Source organism: Chiloscyllium plagiosum, unplaced genomic scaffold, assembly GCF_037043375.1.
Source record: "Chiloscyllium plagiosum isolate Xiang-an unplaced genomic scaffold, Cpla_swu_hap1 HiC_scaffold_32, whole genome shotgun sequence".
NCBI classification, from domain to species: domain Eukaryota; kingdom Metazoa; phylum Chordata; class Chondrichthyes; order Orectolobiformes; family Hemiscylliidae; genus Chiloscyllium; species Chiloscyllium plagiosum.
In genome coordinates, this window is record NW_028270170.1 from 16022387 (window position 1) to 16040906 (window position 18520).

The 18520-nt window shown below is 44.0% G+C and overlaps 2 protein-coding genes across 2 annotated transcripts; both read left to right on the forward strand.

Annotated features, from left to right (window-relative positions):
- The first annotated feature begins 766 nt into the window (after nucleotides 1-766).
- LOC148141756 (heat shock protein 30C-like) lies at nucleotides 767-2665 on the forward strand. Its single transcript, XM_087977623.1, has one exon. The coding sequence runs from the start codon at nucleotides 921-923 to the stop codon at nucleotides 1602-1604; it is 684 nt and encodes a 227-aa protein (XP_087833749.1). The 5' UTR covers nucleotides 767-920; the 3' UTR covers nucleotides 1605-2665.
- A 2316-nt stretch (nucleotides 2666-4981) lies between these two features.
- Nucleotides 4982-5836, forward strand: LOC122545297 (heat shock protein 30C-like). The gene has a single exon (XM_087977624.1). The coding sequence runs from the start codon at nucleotides 4982-4984 to the stop codon at nucleotides 5639-5641; it is 660 nt and encodes a 219-aa protein (XP_087833750.1). The 3' UTR covers nucleotides 5642-5836.
- Nucleotides 5837-18520: the final 12684 nt, after the last annotated feature.

Genomic DNA, 18520 nt, shown 5'->3' on the forward strand with positions numbered 1-18520 from the left:
TCTCCTACAGTTGTGCTATTTCTTGTGAACTGGAAAGGACAATGTTAATGTGAAGAGGGAGCAGATTCAAAGGCCTCTCACAAACTGAGATATTGTACGTACACTTGCTAAAACAGAACTTGCAGAGTTTGGGAAAAGATCATGGGAGATGTGAGTAATTGGATAGTGCTTCCAAAGGGATGACACCGGCCTGATGGACGGAATGGCCTTGTTTGTTGCTGGGTCGAGCTGAACCATTTTTTGCACAATCTTCACTTTCTATGCAGTAACTGGAAATCCTGTACCAAACCCATTATTTGCAACGGCGTTTTATAATATTAAAGCTTCATTTTGAGCTGTTTCATTTTCTACTATACGTTATCATTATCACAAACAAGGTAATTGGCTGCAGGCAATCAAGACTTTACTGATCTTAAAAAAAACTCATTTACATTTCCCTCCATCTGAAACTGATCAATATCACTTTATATCAACAAAATCACTGAAAACAGGAATGTTAGAAAAACCAAACACTGCCTCGTCATTCCTGCTTGTTATTTCAATAAATTAATCTCCTCTGTGTTTGAACAAACCTCACTTTCCTGCACAGACTCAGCCTTCTGCTCAGCTGTCAATCATTAACATTGCCCCGCCCATCTATGATGTCACTGTCTGAGTACATTCCAGAAGCCTGTGGATTCCCTCCAGTGGGTGTCACTGAGTCGAGTCATTCTTGTTTAAAGTCAGGCTGAGATGTGACGTCATGTATTTTCAGCTCAAGTGTGATAAACCCAGCAAACTTGAGGACATTCTGGAAATGTCTGGATTTCTGACAGTAGAATATATAAGGTGTGAGCTCAGAGTGCTGCAGCAGATCAGAGACTCAAGACTGGGAGTTCACATCAGTCAGTTTGAGGGAAGTGAGAGAAGAGGCAGAGACAATGCTGAGCTATCGGGCTTTCCACCCTTCACGTCTGTGCCAGCAGCCTGTATACACACTGGTGCCTGTTGCACACAGGCTCTGGGAACCACTTGAATGTAACATGTGGGAACAGGTGGAAGAAGCGAGAAAGGGCATGAAGTTCATCCATCGAGTTCTTGAGGATCTGACAGCAGAATGTTTTGGGGAAATACCAGGAACTCGAGACAACAAATCTGATGCTAATGGAGAAGGTAAAAGACAATCCGAGGACAAGGATGGAGATGGCTTTTCGGTGTCCCTGAATGTCCAGCACTTCTCTCCAGAAGACCTGAGAGTGAAAGTATTTGGAAGGAAAGTGCTGGTTACAGGAAAACACGAGCAAAAATGTGATGATGGCAGCGGCTGTTACAGCTACAAATATGAAGAGTTCAGGAGAGAATTCCAGCTGCCAGAGGATGTCGGTGCTGAAGCTCTTCGATGCTGTTTGTCACAGGACGGTCGGTTAAAGATTCAAGCCCCGCGCCTGGCACTGCCAGCTGTGAGTGAACAGACTGTCCCCATCAACATCACCTCGGATACGACAACCACTCCCCGGCTCAATCCTGACCAAGAGGCAGAGAAACAGGAGAGTGGGAAGGATGTGGGGATCAAGAAAGCTGAAGAACAGATGAACGGTGAAGACTTTGTTGCAATGAACTTCTGAAGATGTAATAATTGTTCAAAACCAGCAATTAATTTCTGTGAATGTGAGATAAGGAGACATTGCTGTCCAGTTAATAGTTTTCAACTTAGAAACCTATACAGTGCTGTTATCAATGTTCATGTGGTTTATTTCTGTATGTATATTGGAAGAATAATACTTTTGAAATTTAATTCTGATGATTCTGCCTATTTACTTGATAAAAATAAAACTGATACATCACTCCAACTTACATTATTCTCAATTAAGGGAAAGAAATCTTTTTTACTTGGATTAACTTAAAAGACAGAAACAAAATCAGGTGGTCACGATCTGCCTTAGTCTGAGCTCAGGTCTGTCAAAGCTGTCAAGCTACTGTGAAGAGACTGTGCTGAAATAATTGTGTACACCTCGGTCTCAGAGATATTCCCTGCTGCGTCACTATCCTGAGCAACTACAGGTTGTCGTCCAACTCAGACACCAGTCTGTCCACCACTCAGTTATTGAACGGTGGGAAACACTTTCATTGTGGTTAATTGATCATTGTAACTGTCAGGGAGAGAAGGTGAAGTTATTTGCATCAGAAGCAACGTTTATGACGTTTCTGTTTCAACAATATTAATGATACTACACATTTCAACATAAAAAATGGGAACAGTGTTGGGACCACAATTATTCACAATTTACAGAGATGAGTTAGATTTGGGGACCACGTGTAATATAAACGTTCAAGCCCCGCGCCTGGCACTGCCAGGTGTAAATGAACAGACCGTCCCCATCAACATCACCTCGGATGCAACAACCACTTCCCGGCTCAATCCTGACCAAGATGCAGAGGTACAGGAGAGTGGGAATGGTGTGGGGATCAGTAAAAGACGTAGAACAGATGGACATTTAAGATTCTGTTCCAATGGACTTTTGAAGATGTAAGAATTTTGCAAAAGCAGCAATGAATTTCTCTGAATACCTGAGGACAAGATATTGTTATCCAATTAATTGTTTTAAATGTAAATCTGTATTGTGCTATTATCAGTTTTGATGTGTATTATTTCTTTATGTATATTGGAAAAATAAATACTTTTCGGAATTAACTATGATGATTCTGCCTTCATATTTGATCAAAACAAGTCTGATATACTATTGACGTTCTTCACTCTAACTGACATTATTGTCATTTACCATAAAGATACTATTTAACCTGCATGAAATTAAAACCCAGAACATGAAATCAGTCTATCCAGTTCTGCCTAAATTTCAACTCAGGTCAGTCAAAAATATCAAACTCAGAGACTATGCGTGAGCCAGTTTTTTTACAGCTCCATGTCAGAGATATTCCCTGCAGCGTCCCAATCTTCTCCAACAACAGCTTGTCATCCACCTCAGACACCAACCTGTATACCAGTCTGTTACTGGATGGTGGCAAGCGCTTTCATTGTGGTTAAATAATCATTGTAACTTACAGAGGTTGGGGGGAGGGGTGCGGGGGGTTGGAGAAGCAGCTTACTTGCATCCTGAGCCACCTTTATGATGTTTTTGTTTTCAATAATATGAATGATACTGTACTGGGCCTTAGTGGTTAGCATCTGTTGCCTCACAACGCCAGGGACCCAGATACGATTCCACCTTCAAGCGACTATCTTTATGGAGTTTGCACGTTTTCCCTGTGTCTGCGTGGGTTTGTGCTCCGGTCCCCTCCCACAATACAAAAATGTGCGAGTTAGATGGATGGGTCATTCTAAATTGCCCATTGTGTTCAGGATGTGCAAAACTAGCATCAGATTGATGGGCTGAATGGTCTCCTTCCATACTGTCAGGATTCGCAGAGTCTATGATGTTTCTGTGATCATAAAATATTGGAACATGAGTAGGCCATTCAGCCCTTCAAAATCATTTCTTCATTCCATAAGGTCACCATGATGGACAGAAATTATAGTCCTACCTCCCGGATACCCGATCACTCCTTATTTGAACAATAATCTGCATAAAATCTCAAATAGGTTCAATGTTGCAGCCACCACTGCTAATTGGGAAATAGAATTCAATTTGATAACCCTCAGAAAGGTAGATAATTCTCCCGATATGAACCCTAGACGGTTGATTACTTAATTTTAAATAGGACTCCCCACTCCAGGATTTCTGGCTGATGTGACACATCCTACTGGCAGACAATTAATCAAGACTCTCTGAATCTAATGTATCAATGAACAGTCCCTATGTACAGCATCAGGTAGATGTGTCATATTTCCCTCAATGTCACTCTGCAAATTGGTTCCATCAGTACATTTCCTGGGTCACACTGACTGACAATCAAATGGCTTGTAGAACAGCAACAAATGTTAAAAATGAAATCCATATTCCTCAAAAAGAAGGAGCGATGCCACAAAATCCTACAGGAATATTTTAAGTGCAGTACAACTGTCAACAGACTCTGAACGTATATCGAACCGAAACATAGTTTGTTCTTCTCCTTCTGTTGTGCTGTTTCTAGTGAATTGGAAAGGAAGATGAGAATGCGAGGAGGTAGCAGATACAGTGCCCTCTTGCAAACTGAAATTATACGTATGCTTGCAAAAACAGAATTTGCAAAGTATGGGCAAAATAGCATGGGAGACGCAAGTGATTAGATAGTGCTTCAAAAGAGATGATACTACACTGATGGACAGAATGGCCTTGCTTGTTGCTGAGTAGATCTAAAGCAATTGTTGTGCATTCTTTGTTTTCTATATGTTGCTAAATCCTGCAGCAATCGCATATCTGGCAACACGGTGTTATAATGTTGAAGGACACAGCAACTTCATTTCTAAGTATTTCATTTCTTTATGTACATTATCATTATCACAAATGAGCTAATTACATTTAGGACAAGTTCAACACTACTTAGCGTAAATAAAATGTATTTGCATTTCAAGCTCCATCTCAAACTTATACATATCAAATCAATCTCTTATGAATCACTGAAAACAGTAATGTTAAAATGACTAAATACTGCCTCTTTATTCTGAGATGACAAGTTGATATTTCAATAAATTAACTCTCTCTGGGTTTTAAAAAAAAACACTTTCCTGCACAGACTCAGCCTTCTGCTCAGCTGTCAATCATTAACATTGCTCCGCCCATCCAAGCTGTCACTGTCTGAGTACATTCCAAAAGTCTGTGGATGTCCTCCAGTGGGTGTCACTGAGTCGAGTCATTCTTGTTTAAAGTCAGGCTGAGATGTGACGACATGTATTTTCAGCTCACGTGTGATAAATCCAGCAAACTTGAGGTCATTCTGGAAATGTCTGGATTTCTGACAGGAGAATATATAAGGTGTGAGCTCAGAGTGCTGCAGCAGATCAGAGACTCAAGACTGGGAGTTCACATCAATCAGTTTGAGGGAAGTGAGAGAAGAGGCAGAGAGGATGCTGAGCTATCGGGCTTTCCACCCTTCACGTCTGTGCCAGCAGCCTGTATACACACTGGCGCCTGTTGCACACAGGCTCAGGGAACCACTTGAATGTAACATGTGGGAACAGGTGGAAGAAGCGAGAAAGGGCATGAAGTTCATCCATCGAGTTCTTGAGGATCTGACAGCAGAATGTTTTGGGGAAATACCAGGAACTCGAGACAACAAATCTGATGCTAATGGAGAAGGTAAAAGACAATCCGAGGACAAGGATGGAGATGGCTTTTCTGTGTCCCTGAATGTCCAGCACTTCCCCCCAGAAGACCTGAGGGTGAAAGTATTTGGAAGGAAAGTGCTGGTGACAGGAAAACACGAGAAGAAATGTGATGATGGCAGCGGCTGTTACAGCTACAAATATGAAGAGTTCAGGAGAGAATTCCAGCTGCCAGAGGATGTCAATGCTGAAGCTCTTCGATGCTGTTTGTCACAGGACGGTCGGTTAAAGGTTCAAGCCCCGTGCCTGGCACTGCCAGCTGTGAATGAACGTACTGTCCCCATCAATATCACCTCGGATACAACAACCACTCCTCGGCTCAATCCTGACCAAGAGGCAGAGGAACAGGAGAGTGGGAAGGATGTGGGGATAAAGAAAGCTGAAGAACAGATGAACAGTTAGGACTCTGTTACAATGAACTTATGACATTGTAATAATTGTTCAAAAGCAGCAATGAATTTCTGTGAATGTCAGATAAAGAGATATTGTTGTCCAGTTAATAGTTTTCAACTTGGAAACCTGTACACTGCTATCATCATTGTTCATGTGGTTTATTTCTGTATGTATATTGGAAAAATAAATACCTTTGAAATTTAATTATGATGATTCTGCCTATTTACTTGATAAAAAGAAAACTGATGTATCACTCTAACTTGCATTATTCTCAATTAAGGGAAAGAAGCCTTTTTTACTTGGATTAATTTAAAAGACAGAATCAAAATCAGATGGTCACGATCTGCCTAAGTCTCAGCTCAGGTCTGTCAAAGATGTCAAGCTACTGTGAAGAGACTGTGTTGAAATAATTGTGTACACCTCAGTCTCAGGGATAATCCCTGCAGCGTCACTATCATGAGCAACAACAGGTTGTCATCCAACTCAGACACTAGTCTGTCCACCGCTCAGTTATTGAACGGTGGGAAACACTTTCATTGTGGTTGATTGATCAATGTAATTGTCGGGGAAGAAAGTTGAAGTTACTTGCATCAGAAGCAACGTTTATATAGTTTGTGTTTCAATAATCTTAATGATAATATACACTTCATCATAAAGAATAGGAACAGTGTTGGGACCACAGCTATTCACAATTTACATTGTTGTTTTGAGTTGGGGACCATGTGGAACGTCTCAAAGTTTGCAGATGACACGAAGATGAGTGGCACAGCAAAGTGTTTGGTGGACTGGGAAACTTTGCAGAGGAACATAAATATTTCAAGTGAGTAGGTAAAGGTCTGGCAGATGGAATACAATGTTAATAAATGTGAAATCATGCACTTAGGTAGGAGCAACCATGAAAAGGACTATTACTTGAAAGGTAAACATTGCAGCATGCTGCTATGCAGAGGGATCTGGGCATCCTTTTTAATGAATCATAGAAGGTTGGTGTGCAGGTACAACATGTAATTAGGAAGGCAAATGGAATGTTGTCCTTCAATGCAAAAGAAATTGAGTTTAAAAGCAGTGAGGTTATGTTGCAGCTGTACAGGGTGCTGGTGAGGCCACACCTGGAGTACTGCGTGCAGTTTTGGTCTCTTACTTGAGAAAGCTTCACGAGGTTGATTTCAGAGTTGAGAGGGTTGACGTATGAGGAGAAACTGAGTAGAATGCGATTATATTCATTGGAATTTGCAAGAATCAGGGGTGATTTTAGAGAAACATATAAAATTATGAAGGGAATAGATAAGATAAATGTAGAGAGGATGTTTCCACAGACAGATGAAACTGCGACAAAGGGCATAGACCTTTTTTTTGAACAATGAAGGTATTGAGGATTACAGTGAGAAGGCAGGTAAGTGGAACTGAGGACACAAAAAGAGCAGCCATGACCTTAATAAATGGCGGAGCAGGCTGGAGGGGCAAGATGGCCTACTCCTGCTCCAAGGTCTAACATTCTTATGCTACTATGAACATCAGTCGGCCATTCCACCCATCAAACATGTTTCTGTATTCCATAAGGTCACCAATGACTTAATGATGGACAGAACACAGCCTCCCAGATAACTGATCACATCTCATCTAAACAATAATCTGTATAAAGCCTCAAATGCATACAATGTTGCAGCCACCACTGATCATTGCAGAAGTGAACTCAAACTGATAGTCCTCTGAAAGAAGACAATTCTACTGATATGAACCTTCCATGGGTCGGTCCTTAGTTTTAAATTAATCCTCCAGGATTTCTGTCTGGTGTGACACCTCAGTTTAGCATCTACCATGTCAAGACCCTTTGAATCTAATGTTTCAATGAATAGTCCCTATCTACAGCATCAGGAAGCTGTGTAATATTTCCCTCAATGTCACTCAGCAACTTGGTTCCATCAGCGCATTGACTGGATCACACTGACTGACAAGCAAGTGGTATACAGAACAGCAAGAAATATTACCGATCTCAATAGCACTCGTGTAGAAGCGAGCAATGCCACAGGAGATCCATTACAAACATATTACATGCAGTACAATTGTCAGAGATTCTGAATTAATATTGAACCTAAATACAGTTAGTTATTCTCCTTCTGTTGTGCTATTTAGAGTCATAGAGTCATAGAGATTTACAGCATGGTCCAACCCATCCATGCCGACCAGATATGCATACCCAATCTCGTCCTACCTGCCAGCACCTAGCCCATATCCCTCCAAACCCTTCCTATTCATATACCCATCCAAATGCCTCTTAAATGTTGCAATTGTACCAGCTTCTACCACTTCCTCTGGCAGCTCATTCCACACATGTACCACCTTCTGTGCGAAGAAGTTGCCCCGTAAGTCTATTTTATATCTTTCCCCTCTCACCTTAAACCTATGCCCTCAGGGAACAGATTCTAAGGATTCTCACAAACTGAAATTGTGCATACACTTGCTAAAACTTTAAGAGTTTGGGAAAAGAGCATGGGAGATGCGAGTAATTGAATACTGCTTCCAAAGGGATGACACTGGCCTGGTGGACCGAATGGCCTTGTTTGTTGCTGGCTCGAGCTGAACCATTTTTGCGCGTTCTTCATTTTCTGTACAGTAATTGGAAATCCTGTATCAAACTCATGATTCGCAACGGGATTTTATAATTGTGGGAAAAGATCTGCTAACCTGCCTACACACAGCATGGCCACATAGAACACAGAAAATCAAGCCTGTCCAAACAATACAAGAAACACCCAGAATGCCTCAGCATTGACCAAACAGGCTGACAAAGGAAACCAGACATGACCATAGTCACTCGCAAACCAGGAAATACACTTCCCAAGACAACCTGACAATATGCTTCCTGGACCCGATAAACACAGCTGTCCCAAAGCTCTAAGGGCAGTCTCGTACCCCAGTGATACCAAAGTCGCACAAAGCTCAGGTCAGTTGGAGAGGCACCAGAACACCTGGCTCACAGGTGAGCAACAATGGAAACACCTTAATGCCAAGGAAACAGACCATCCCACCTACCCTCGAAGAGAGCTGGAATCTCCTCAAATTACGAACTGATTGAAGCTGCCAGGATGCTTCATTGTATCCAGATTCAGGACATTCTTCTGATAACTGCTTTGTGATTATCGCCATCGTAACTGGATCACTTGATTATCAAGACCATTGTATTTTCCCTATTTTTAATTAGCATCATTGTACAATATTCCGATATAAAATGGCTTGATTCTCAGCACAGGGAAGAGAACCCTTGATTAATTTGTCTTCCAGCAATATCGCTTGTAATAAACAGCTTGTCAGTTTCAGCCGATCTGGCTTGTGTAGTCTCTGCAACATCTGTTCCCACGATGACCAATTCCAACTCAGAAAGTACCAGGTGGTCTCCTTCTTCCACGATCACAACTTCCCTTCTCACGTGGTTGACGATGCCCTCCAGCACAACTCCTCCACTTCACACACCACCAACTTAAACACCACTCCTCCCAACGCAACAAGGACAGAACCTACTTGAGCCTCCCCTTCCACACCGCCAACATCCGCATACAAAGCATCATCCTCCACCACTTCCGCCACCTCCAAACGCACCCCACCACCAGAGATATATTTCCTTCCCCACCCATATAGGTGCTCGGAAAGACCATTCCCTCCGTGACTCCGTCGTCAGGTCCATACTCTCCCACCAGCCCTTACCCCACTCCTGGCATCTTTCCCTGCTATTGCAGGAAGTGCAAAACCTGTGCCCACACCATTCCCCTCACCTCCGTCAAGGCCCCAAGGGATCCTTCCACATCCATCAGAAATTTACCTGTACCTTTATCAATGTCATCTACTGCATCTGTTGCACCCGCTGGGGTCTCCTCTACATGGTGGAGACAGGACACTTCCTTGCGGAACGTTTCAGAGAACATCTCTGGGACACCCTCATCCACCAACCCCACCCCCGTCTTGTGGCTGGAGACTTCAACTCCATCTCTGTCAAGGACATGCAGGTCCTGGGCCGCCTCCACTTCCAAACCATTACCACCCGACGCCTGGAGGAGGAAAGCCTCATATTCCGCCTTCGGCCCCTGAAACCACACAAGATAAATATGGATTTCAACAGCTTCCTCATTTCCCCTCCCCCACATTATCCCACTCTCAAGCCTCCAACTCAGCACCGCCCTCTGAACCTGTCCATCACTCCCACCCTCTGACCTTTCACCTTCTCTCTCACCTTCATCCACCTATTGCTTTCTCAGCTAACTTCCCCCCCCAACCCCAACCCCATCCCTTCCAATTTATCTCTCAGCCCCCGGCCCACAAGCCTCATTCTGATGAAGGGCTTATGCCTGAAACGTTGATTCTCCTGCTCCTCGGATGCTGCCTGACCTGCTGTGCTTTTCCAGCTCCACACTCTCGGTCAGACCGAGAGCAAAGGCTGGACAACTGAGGAGGGGAGCCACAATTCCAATCCAACTATTGCAGCAATTCGGCGTTGAGCAACCATGGACTCTGCCTGATAACATGGATGGGTACGCTCCTGAACTGGTCATCTAAATTTTAACCAACTCGGCAGACACGTGATCCGACTTGAGCCAGGGCTCGTGCCGTGATCCTGATCCAGCCAAGGGGACAGACGGGATGGGCAAGGAAAGCCTGGCAAGATAGAAGAGAGATCGCCGATTAAATTGTTGCTTCAATCCAAAAAATTCCCCAGATCGTGGGAGGTTGACAGGGGCCCTGCTGTTGTGTTTGTCTGTCTTGTGTTTGTCCTGTTCTTCTCTCATCTGTTTGTCCTGTGTGTTTCTGTGTTTGTCAGTGCTGCAGTCTGTTCTCTATTCCCAGCTCGAACCAGAGGTCCATGAGGTTGTGGGACCCCAATCCTCAGGAGAGGGACCACCCTGGGGACAAGTCTAACTTGAGCCGCTGAGGCAGCGGTCCGCGGACACTGAATCTCTCCAGGAAGTAACAAGTGCCACTGTAATCATCAGGCTTGGAGAGTAAGGTAGGGAATACCCTGTTTGTACAGGTTACCAGCCAATATTGTTTGGGAGCAGAATTGGGAAGGTAGGTACGGCGACACTTTATGGCATAACTTTAGATAAGTTTAGGGAAGTGGACAGCCCCAACGCCCCAAACCCAAACTTGAAATCATGGAGTCCCGAAACCTTTGAAAGAAAACAAATCTCTCCCAGCACCACAGCCCTCCCTCAGTACACCACATATCCCTTGTTGCTGAGGAACTTGATCCGGGGGAGGTTGGATGAGGGGGTTGTGTTACTGGCTTCCCAGCTGCACAGGGCAGCAGAGACAGAGAGAGTGACAGAGAGAGAGAGAGAGAGAGACAGGGACAGAGAGACAAGGAGTGAGAGAGAGAGAGACAGGGACAGAGAGAGTGAAAGAGAGAGACAAGGACAGAGACAGAGAGAGAGAGACAGGGACTGAGAGAGAGAGAGAGAGAGACAGGGACTGAGAGAGAGAGAGAGACAGCGACAGAGAGAGAGACACAGGGACAGAGAGAGAGAGAGAGAGAGACAGGGACAGAGAGAGAGTGACAGAGAGAGAGCAGAGACAGTCCGGCAGCCTGTCACAATTCATGCTGGTACTCAGCAGGGTCTTAGTGCCTGGATGCACATGATCACTGAACATTCGAGAAACTTGGACTCTTTGTGTTCGGCCTTGCTTGCACATTTGCTTGCTGGTGTTTGAATGTTTCAATCCATGCAGCTGAAGATCCAGAGGTGTCTTGAATTAATTTGCATTTGGTGATCTATCATGGTTTTTCTTTTAAGGAACCATGAGTAGTTATGAAATCAAAGTTCTGCATAAGTTTTATTAATAAGGTATTAATGTTCCTGCTCTTCATATACACCATGACTGCCCTTCTGTCACTCTCTAACTAGTCAAAAAATTGACTAAAGTAGATCCACGCGGTTGCACTAAAGCTAAATTGGCATCAGACTGTACACTGCTTCTCTATCAGAGTTTTCAGAAGTATGTTTATTTAAAAATAATACAGTAAAGTTCAATGATATAGTATAATACAGTGTAAGTAACATTTTCGCATCCTGGACTGAGGTACAGAATGATTCTGCACGAGAATAAACGTGAAGTTTATATGGCTGAATTAAAATGCAAAAGAAAACTGGAAAACTAAATCTCCCAAACTACCAATACTGCTTTCAGAAAATTATATTGGCAGAATTAAATGTTGCTTCGTGGTCCAAATAATTTAAAGCCTGCAGCATCTCATCAGGGAGTATGAAGTACCCATGGTAGTGCGACTATCTGACCGTCTCAACTTCAGCATCAGAGCTGTCACTGTCCCCAATACTGCAATGATTTCTGCTTCATGCTCAGTGGCCCTCCTGGGTCAGCAGACATTGTGTAAGTTGAATGCCAGCGTCCACTGCTCCCCTCAGGGTCTCACGCTGGAAATCCTGGATACACACTACTCCATGCTGCGGGCAGCGATTTCCCATGGCCCTGGAAGCTCCGACCCTGCCAGCTCCAGCTGCGCCTGGTCGTGCTCACAAGCACCGAGAGTCCCCTCAGTTGTACCGGGGATGGGTTTATTTTTTAGAAGTGTAACCCCTCCACTTTGCCTCAGTTAGTCAGGCCCCGGCCCCCTGGTAGAGGTTGCCTAACTTGGGCAGGATGAGTTCTGTGTGTGTTGCACTCCTGCAACACTCCAAGCCACTTTTACCATGCAAACCCCGGCACTGCCCCCTCCCATGAAACCCCCTGTTGCTGGCCCATGTTCCAGCATCACTGTGGACTCAGCACCCCAACCATGCATGCCAAGTGGTGTCCACCCTAATACACACAGTCACTCTCAAACAGGGAGCCATCCTGCCACCTATACGGCAATACCCACTGTCGCCAGCAGCAGTAGAAGGGATCAAGCCAGTTATTGACTCCTTCCTACAACAGGGTGTCCTAGTTCCCATGACCAGTCCATGTAATACACCCATCCTACCCATTCCAAAACCCGGGAGGCCCAGAAAGTGGCGTTTTGTCCAGGATCTGAGGGCTGTAAATGCAATTGTGGATTCCTGCTCTGCAGTAGTCACGGACACTAACACCATACTCAGCAGCATCCCTGCTTCCGCCACCTGTTTTTGTGTGATTGACCTCTGCCCAGCCTTTTTCTCTATTAAATTGGCCCCCGAGAGCCAGTACCTTTTGCTTTTACGTACAGCGGCTGCCAGTACACATGGACCCGGCTTCCCCAGGGTTACACGGAGAGCCTCACAGTCTATGCTGCTGCAGTACATTGCACCCTCTCCACCCTACACCTGCCGTGCCACAGCACCCTCCTCCAATACAAGGTTGATTTATTACCGGCCTCTACCTCTGCTGAATCATGCACACAGGACACTGAGGCATTGCTCCACTGTCTAGCAAAAGATGGACACAGGGTTTCAATGGAGAAAATGCAACTCTGCCAATACAAAGTACAGTCCTTGGGATACAAACTCTCACATGGCCTCAGGGCACTATCCAAAGAACGGGTCGTGCCCATTACTCAGCTTCCCCTGCCAGCCACAAGAACTCAGCTGCAGACTTTCCAGGGAATGGTGAATTATTGCAGGCACTGGATCCCAGACCACTGTGCCATTGACGAGCCCCTACGGGAGGCATCCTCACCAAAGCAGCCAATAAAAGTGACCTGGACACCAAAGATGGAACAGGCATTCACTGAATTAAAACAGCAATTAGTCTCTGCTCCTGCCCTGGGGGTTCCAGACTACACTCAGCCATTTTACCTCAATGTCAATGAATCCGAGGAGTTTACATGCGGCATCTTAACACAGCTCCATGGGGATCTCCAGCGCCCTGTTGGTTTATACTCTGTACATTTACCGCCTGTTGTAAGGGGAACGCTGCCGTGTTTGAGAGCTGGGGCAGCAGCCACGATAACAGTAGAAAAGGCCATCCCCATCGTGCTGGATCACCCATGCACTGTTTTAGTTCCCCATTCGGTCTCCCTGCTGCTAAATCCAGCAGGAACCCAACATTTCATTGCCTTCTGGAGAACTGGCTATGAGGTCGCTTTACTGGCCAAAGCTAACCTGTCCCTACAGCACGCCCCTGCCCTGAAACTCACCACTCTGCTCGATGCTGTTTGTCACAGGATGGTTGGTTAAATGTTCAAGCCCCGCACCTGGCACTGCCAACTGTGAATGAACGGACCGTACCCATCAACATCACCTCGGAGACAACAACCACTCCCCGGCTCAATCCTGACCAAGAGGCAGAGGAACAGGAGAGTGGGAAGGATGTGGTGAACAAGAAAGCTGAAGAACAGATGTCCAGGTAAGACTCTGTTACAATGAACTTTTGAAGATATAATAATTGTTCAAAAGCAGCAATGGGTTTCTGTAATGTGAGATGAAAATATATTTTTGTGAAATCCATTGTATTCAAGTTGTAAATCTGTAATGTGCTTTTATCAGAATTCATGTACAGGTAAATTATTTATGCATGTATATTGGAACAATGAATACTTCTGAATTTTATCTATGATGATTCTACCTTCTTACTTGCTAGAAGCAAAACTGATACATCACGAATAATCTTCACTCTGACCTCCCTTATTCACGGTTACGGTAAGTACACCTTTTAGGTTTGATTAAGTTAAAACTGGGCATAAAATCAGTCAGTCTAGATCTGCCTAAGTCAAAACTCAGGTCATATACTCATGGAGACATCAAGTCATCCAGCATGTAAACTCGACCATGCCGAACAGGTATCGGAAACTTCACTCGTCCCTATATCTCTCTAAACCTTTCCTGCTCATGGAATTGGCCAAATGTCTTTTCAATGTTGTTAGAGTACTGGCCTCTACCACTTTCTCTGCCAGCTCACCCTCTGTGTGAAAAAGTTGCCCTTCTCGTCCCTTGTAAATCTTTCCTCTCTCACCTTAAATCGAAGCCCTCTAGTTTTGGACTCACCTATCCTTGGAAAAAGACCTTGCCTGTTCACCTTATCTGTGTCCATCATGATTTTATAAGCCTCTATAAGGTCATCCTCAGCCTCCAGTCTCCCTGGAGAAAAGGTCCCAGTGTATTCAGCCTCTCCTTACGACTCAACACTCCAGTGGATCCAACATCCTTGCAAATCTTTTCAGCATCCAGCTCTGTCAAAAGATATCAAACTACAGTTCAGACACTGTCCTTGCACAATTTTCTACACTTCAATCTCAGAGATGTTCCCTGCAGCTTCACAATAATCAGAAACAACAGCTTCAAAAACAGAAATTGATGGAAAGGCTCAAGAGGTCAAAGTGAATGTTGTGGTTCCAGTGACCATTCTTCAGAACTGAGGACACTGCCAGACCTGCTGAGCTTTTCCAGCAACCTCTATTTTTGTTTATTTTTCTGATTTAAAGCATCCACAGTTCTTTCAGTTTCTTTTAGCAATAACTGCTTGTCATCCAACCCAATCTGTACCCTACACTGTTACTGGATGGTGAGATACACTTTCATTGGGGTTAAATGATTATTGTGGCTATCGGGAATTGATGGTCAAGTTAGTTGCATCAAAAGCCACTTTTTATGAAGGTTCTGTTTCAATAATATTAATGATGCCATATCCTTGAACATAAAGAATAGGAACAGGAGTAGGCCATTCGGCCTTTAAACTCACTTCGCTATTCCTTGAGGTCACTAATGAATTAATGATGAACTGACCACTACAATCCTGCCTCCCGGAGAACTCATCACTCCTTATTTAAACAAGAATATGTACAAAGCTTAACTACATTTAATGACACAGCCTCCACTGATCATTGAGGAAGAGAATTCAAACTGGTAATCACCTGAAAGAAGACAATACTCCCGATATGAACCTTATGTGGGTGAGCCCTTATTTTTAAACCCTGCTGCTGATTTGAGGATTTCTGCCTGATGTGACACATCCTTTCAGCAGCTAACAAGCCAAGATTTGATTTGATTTGATTTAGTATCATCAGACGTACCTAGGTACAGTGAAACGTTTTGTTTTGCATGTAGTATAAATACATCATACCATACAAAGTGCATAACTGATAGAACAGTTCGAGGAATACAATGTTATGGCTGCAAAGAGATTTGCACAAAAAGTAAGATCAACATTAGATTTGAAATTGGTCAGCTCCATTCAGGAGTCTACTAACAGCAGGAAAGAATCTGTTCTTCAACATGTTGATACGTGTGTTTCAGCTGTTGTATCTTCTGCCTGATGGAAGAGCTTAGAAGAGATTATAACCGGGGTGGAAGGGGTCTTTGATGATGTTGGTCCCCTTTCTGAGACAAGAAGCAGTGTAGATGGAGTCAATGGATGGAATCCTGGTTTGTGTGATGGACTGAGCTCTGTTAACAAGACTCTGTTGTTTCTTACAGTCCTGGGCAGAGCAGTTGCCATTCCAAACCATAATGCATCCAGGCAGAATGCTTTCTATGTTGCATCTAGCATCTACAAAAGTAGATGAATGATCGATGGGCATGCCAAAATTATTTAACCTCCTGAGGAAGAAGAGGTGTTGTTGTGCTGACTTCACCATCACATCCATGATGGTGGTCCTGGGTAGATTGTTGGTGATTGTCACTCCAGAGGAACGCTCAACCATCTCCACCTCAGCTCCTTTGACTTAGACAAGGGTGTCCCCTCCTCTTTGCTTCCTGAAGTCAGCTCATCAGTTTTGCTGACCTTAAGGGAGAGATTGTTATCTTTGTACCACGACACTAAGCATTGTATTTCTTTCTTGTGTTCTGTCTCATCATTGTTTGATATCCGGCCTATAATAGTGATGTCATCAGCCAAATTGGAGATGATTTCAGATGAAATTTGGCCACACCACCCATGAGTGTACAGGGAGTACAGTAAGGAGCTGAGTATACAACTTTGCGGGACACCGGTGTTGAGGATTGTTGTGGAAGAGATGCTGTTGCCTATCCTCACTGATTGTGGTCTGTGGGTGAGGAAGTTGAGGATCCAGTTGGTGAGCGGAGAGCAGAAACCCAGGTCTCAGAGTTTAAAGATGAGTTTGGTTGGGATTATAGTGTTGAAAGGATAGGATTCTTGGCAGTGTGGTGGAACAGAGGCATCTTGGTGTGCAGCTACATACACGCCCTTAAAATGGCCTCCCTAGTGGACAGGGTTGTTCAGAAAGCAGATGGTGTTTTGGCTTTCATTAACAGGGGGATTGAGTTTAAGAGTCGTGAGGTCTTGTTGCAGCTCTATAAAACTTTGGTTAGACCGCACTTGGAATACTGCGTCCAGTTCTGGTCGCCCTATTATAGGAAAGATGTGGATGCTTTGGAGAGGGTTCTGAGGAGGTTTACCAGGATGCTGCCTGGAGTGGAGGGCTCATCTTATGAAGAGAGGTTGACTGAGCTCGGACTTTTTTCATTAGAGAAAAGGAGGAGGAGAGGGGACCTAATTGAGGTATACAAGATAATGAGAGGCATAGATAGAGTCGATAGCCAGAGACTATTTCCCAGGGCAGAAATGGCTAACACGAGGGGTCACAGTTTTAAGCTGGTTGGAGGAAAGTATAGAGGGGATGTCAGAGGTAGGTTCTATACACAGAGAGTTGTGAGAGCATGGAATGTGTTGCCAGCAGCAGTTGTGGAAGCAAGGTCATTAGGGACATTTAAGAGACTACTGGACATGCATATGGTCACAGAAATTTGAGGGTGCATACATGAGGATCAATGGTCGGCACAACATCGTGGGCTGAAGGGCCTGTTCTGTGCTCTACCGTTCTAAGTTCTAAGGCGGAGCTGGAGTAGCTAAGTATCTTAATTATCCCTGTGTTCCAGTGAGGCTAGGGAGGTAGAGTCTGCCATGGATCTGTTGCGCTGGTAGGCAAATTGCAAGGAATCAAGGAAGGCTGGGAAGCAGGAGTCGATATGAGCGATGACTATCTCTCGAAGCACTTCATAATTATGAAGGTCAGAGGCACTGGGCAGTAGTCATTCAGGCACGCTGCATGTGTTTTCGTTGGCACAGGGATGATGGTGGTCTTCTTGAAGACCCTTTCAATCTAATGTTTTAAAGAATGGTCACTGTGGCACAGCATCAGGAAGATGTGTCATATTTCCCTCAATGTCACTCAACAGCTTGGTTCCATCAGTCAATTTACTCGATCACACTAACTGACAAACACGTGGTTTATAGAACCGCGAGAAATATTAACAACAATACCCATAGTCCAAGAGTAGAAGTGACTTATGCCACAGGAGATACAGGAGAAACATATTAATCCAGCACAAATAGCAAAGAGACACAAAATTTATATTGAACCTAAAATTGATTAGTCGTTCTGCTTCTTTGGTCCCGTTTCACATAAACCAGAACGGAAAATGGGAAGGCAAGGAGGTAGCAGACCCAAAGGCCTCTCACAGACTGGAATTGTACTTATAGTTGCAAAGACAGAATTTGCAGAGCTTAGAAAAAGAACATGGGAGGTGTGAGTAATGCATAGCATTTCCGAAGAGTTGACAATGACCTGGTGGACCGAATGGCCTCGCCATCTGCTGTCACATTCTAAATGTAATATCGTATATTTTATATTTTCCATTTTGGAAATCTCATATGGTCTCATAATTAGCCACAGGGCTTAGTAATTCAAAAGGATGCAGCAGCTTCACTTCTACATTTTTCACCTTTAAATATATTTCAGGTCAATTACAAAACAGCAAATGGCTTTAAGGACGGAATAATTGCTTTATTCAATTTAAAAGCGGCTGATGTAACTTTCGCCCCATTTTTCTCGGTGATAACTTTCACGTCAATCTCATTCAAATAATTTAAAATACCAAAGTCAGAAAAACAAATACAGCCACTTCATTATCTCATGACATGAGTTTATATTTCAATCAATTAATCCCCTTTCTGCTTTTACAAACC

Coding starts and splice junctions, on each gene's coding strand:
- LOC148141756 (XM_087977623.1), top strand. CDS start 921: ATGCTGAGCTATCGGGCTTTCCACCCTTCACGTCTGTGCCAGCAGCCT.
- LOC122545297 (XM_087977624.1), top strand. CDS start 4,982: ATGCTGAGCTATCGGGCTTTCCACCCTTCACGTCTGTGCCAGCAGCCT.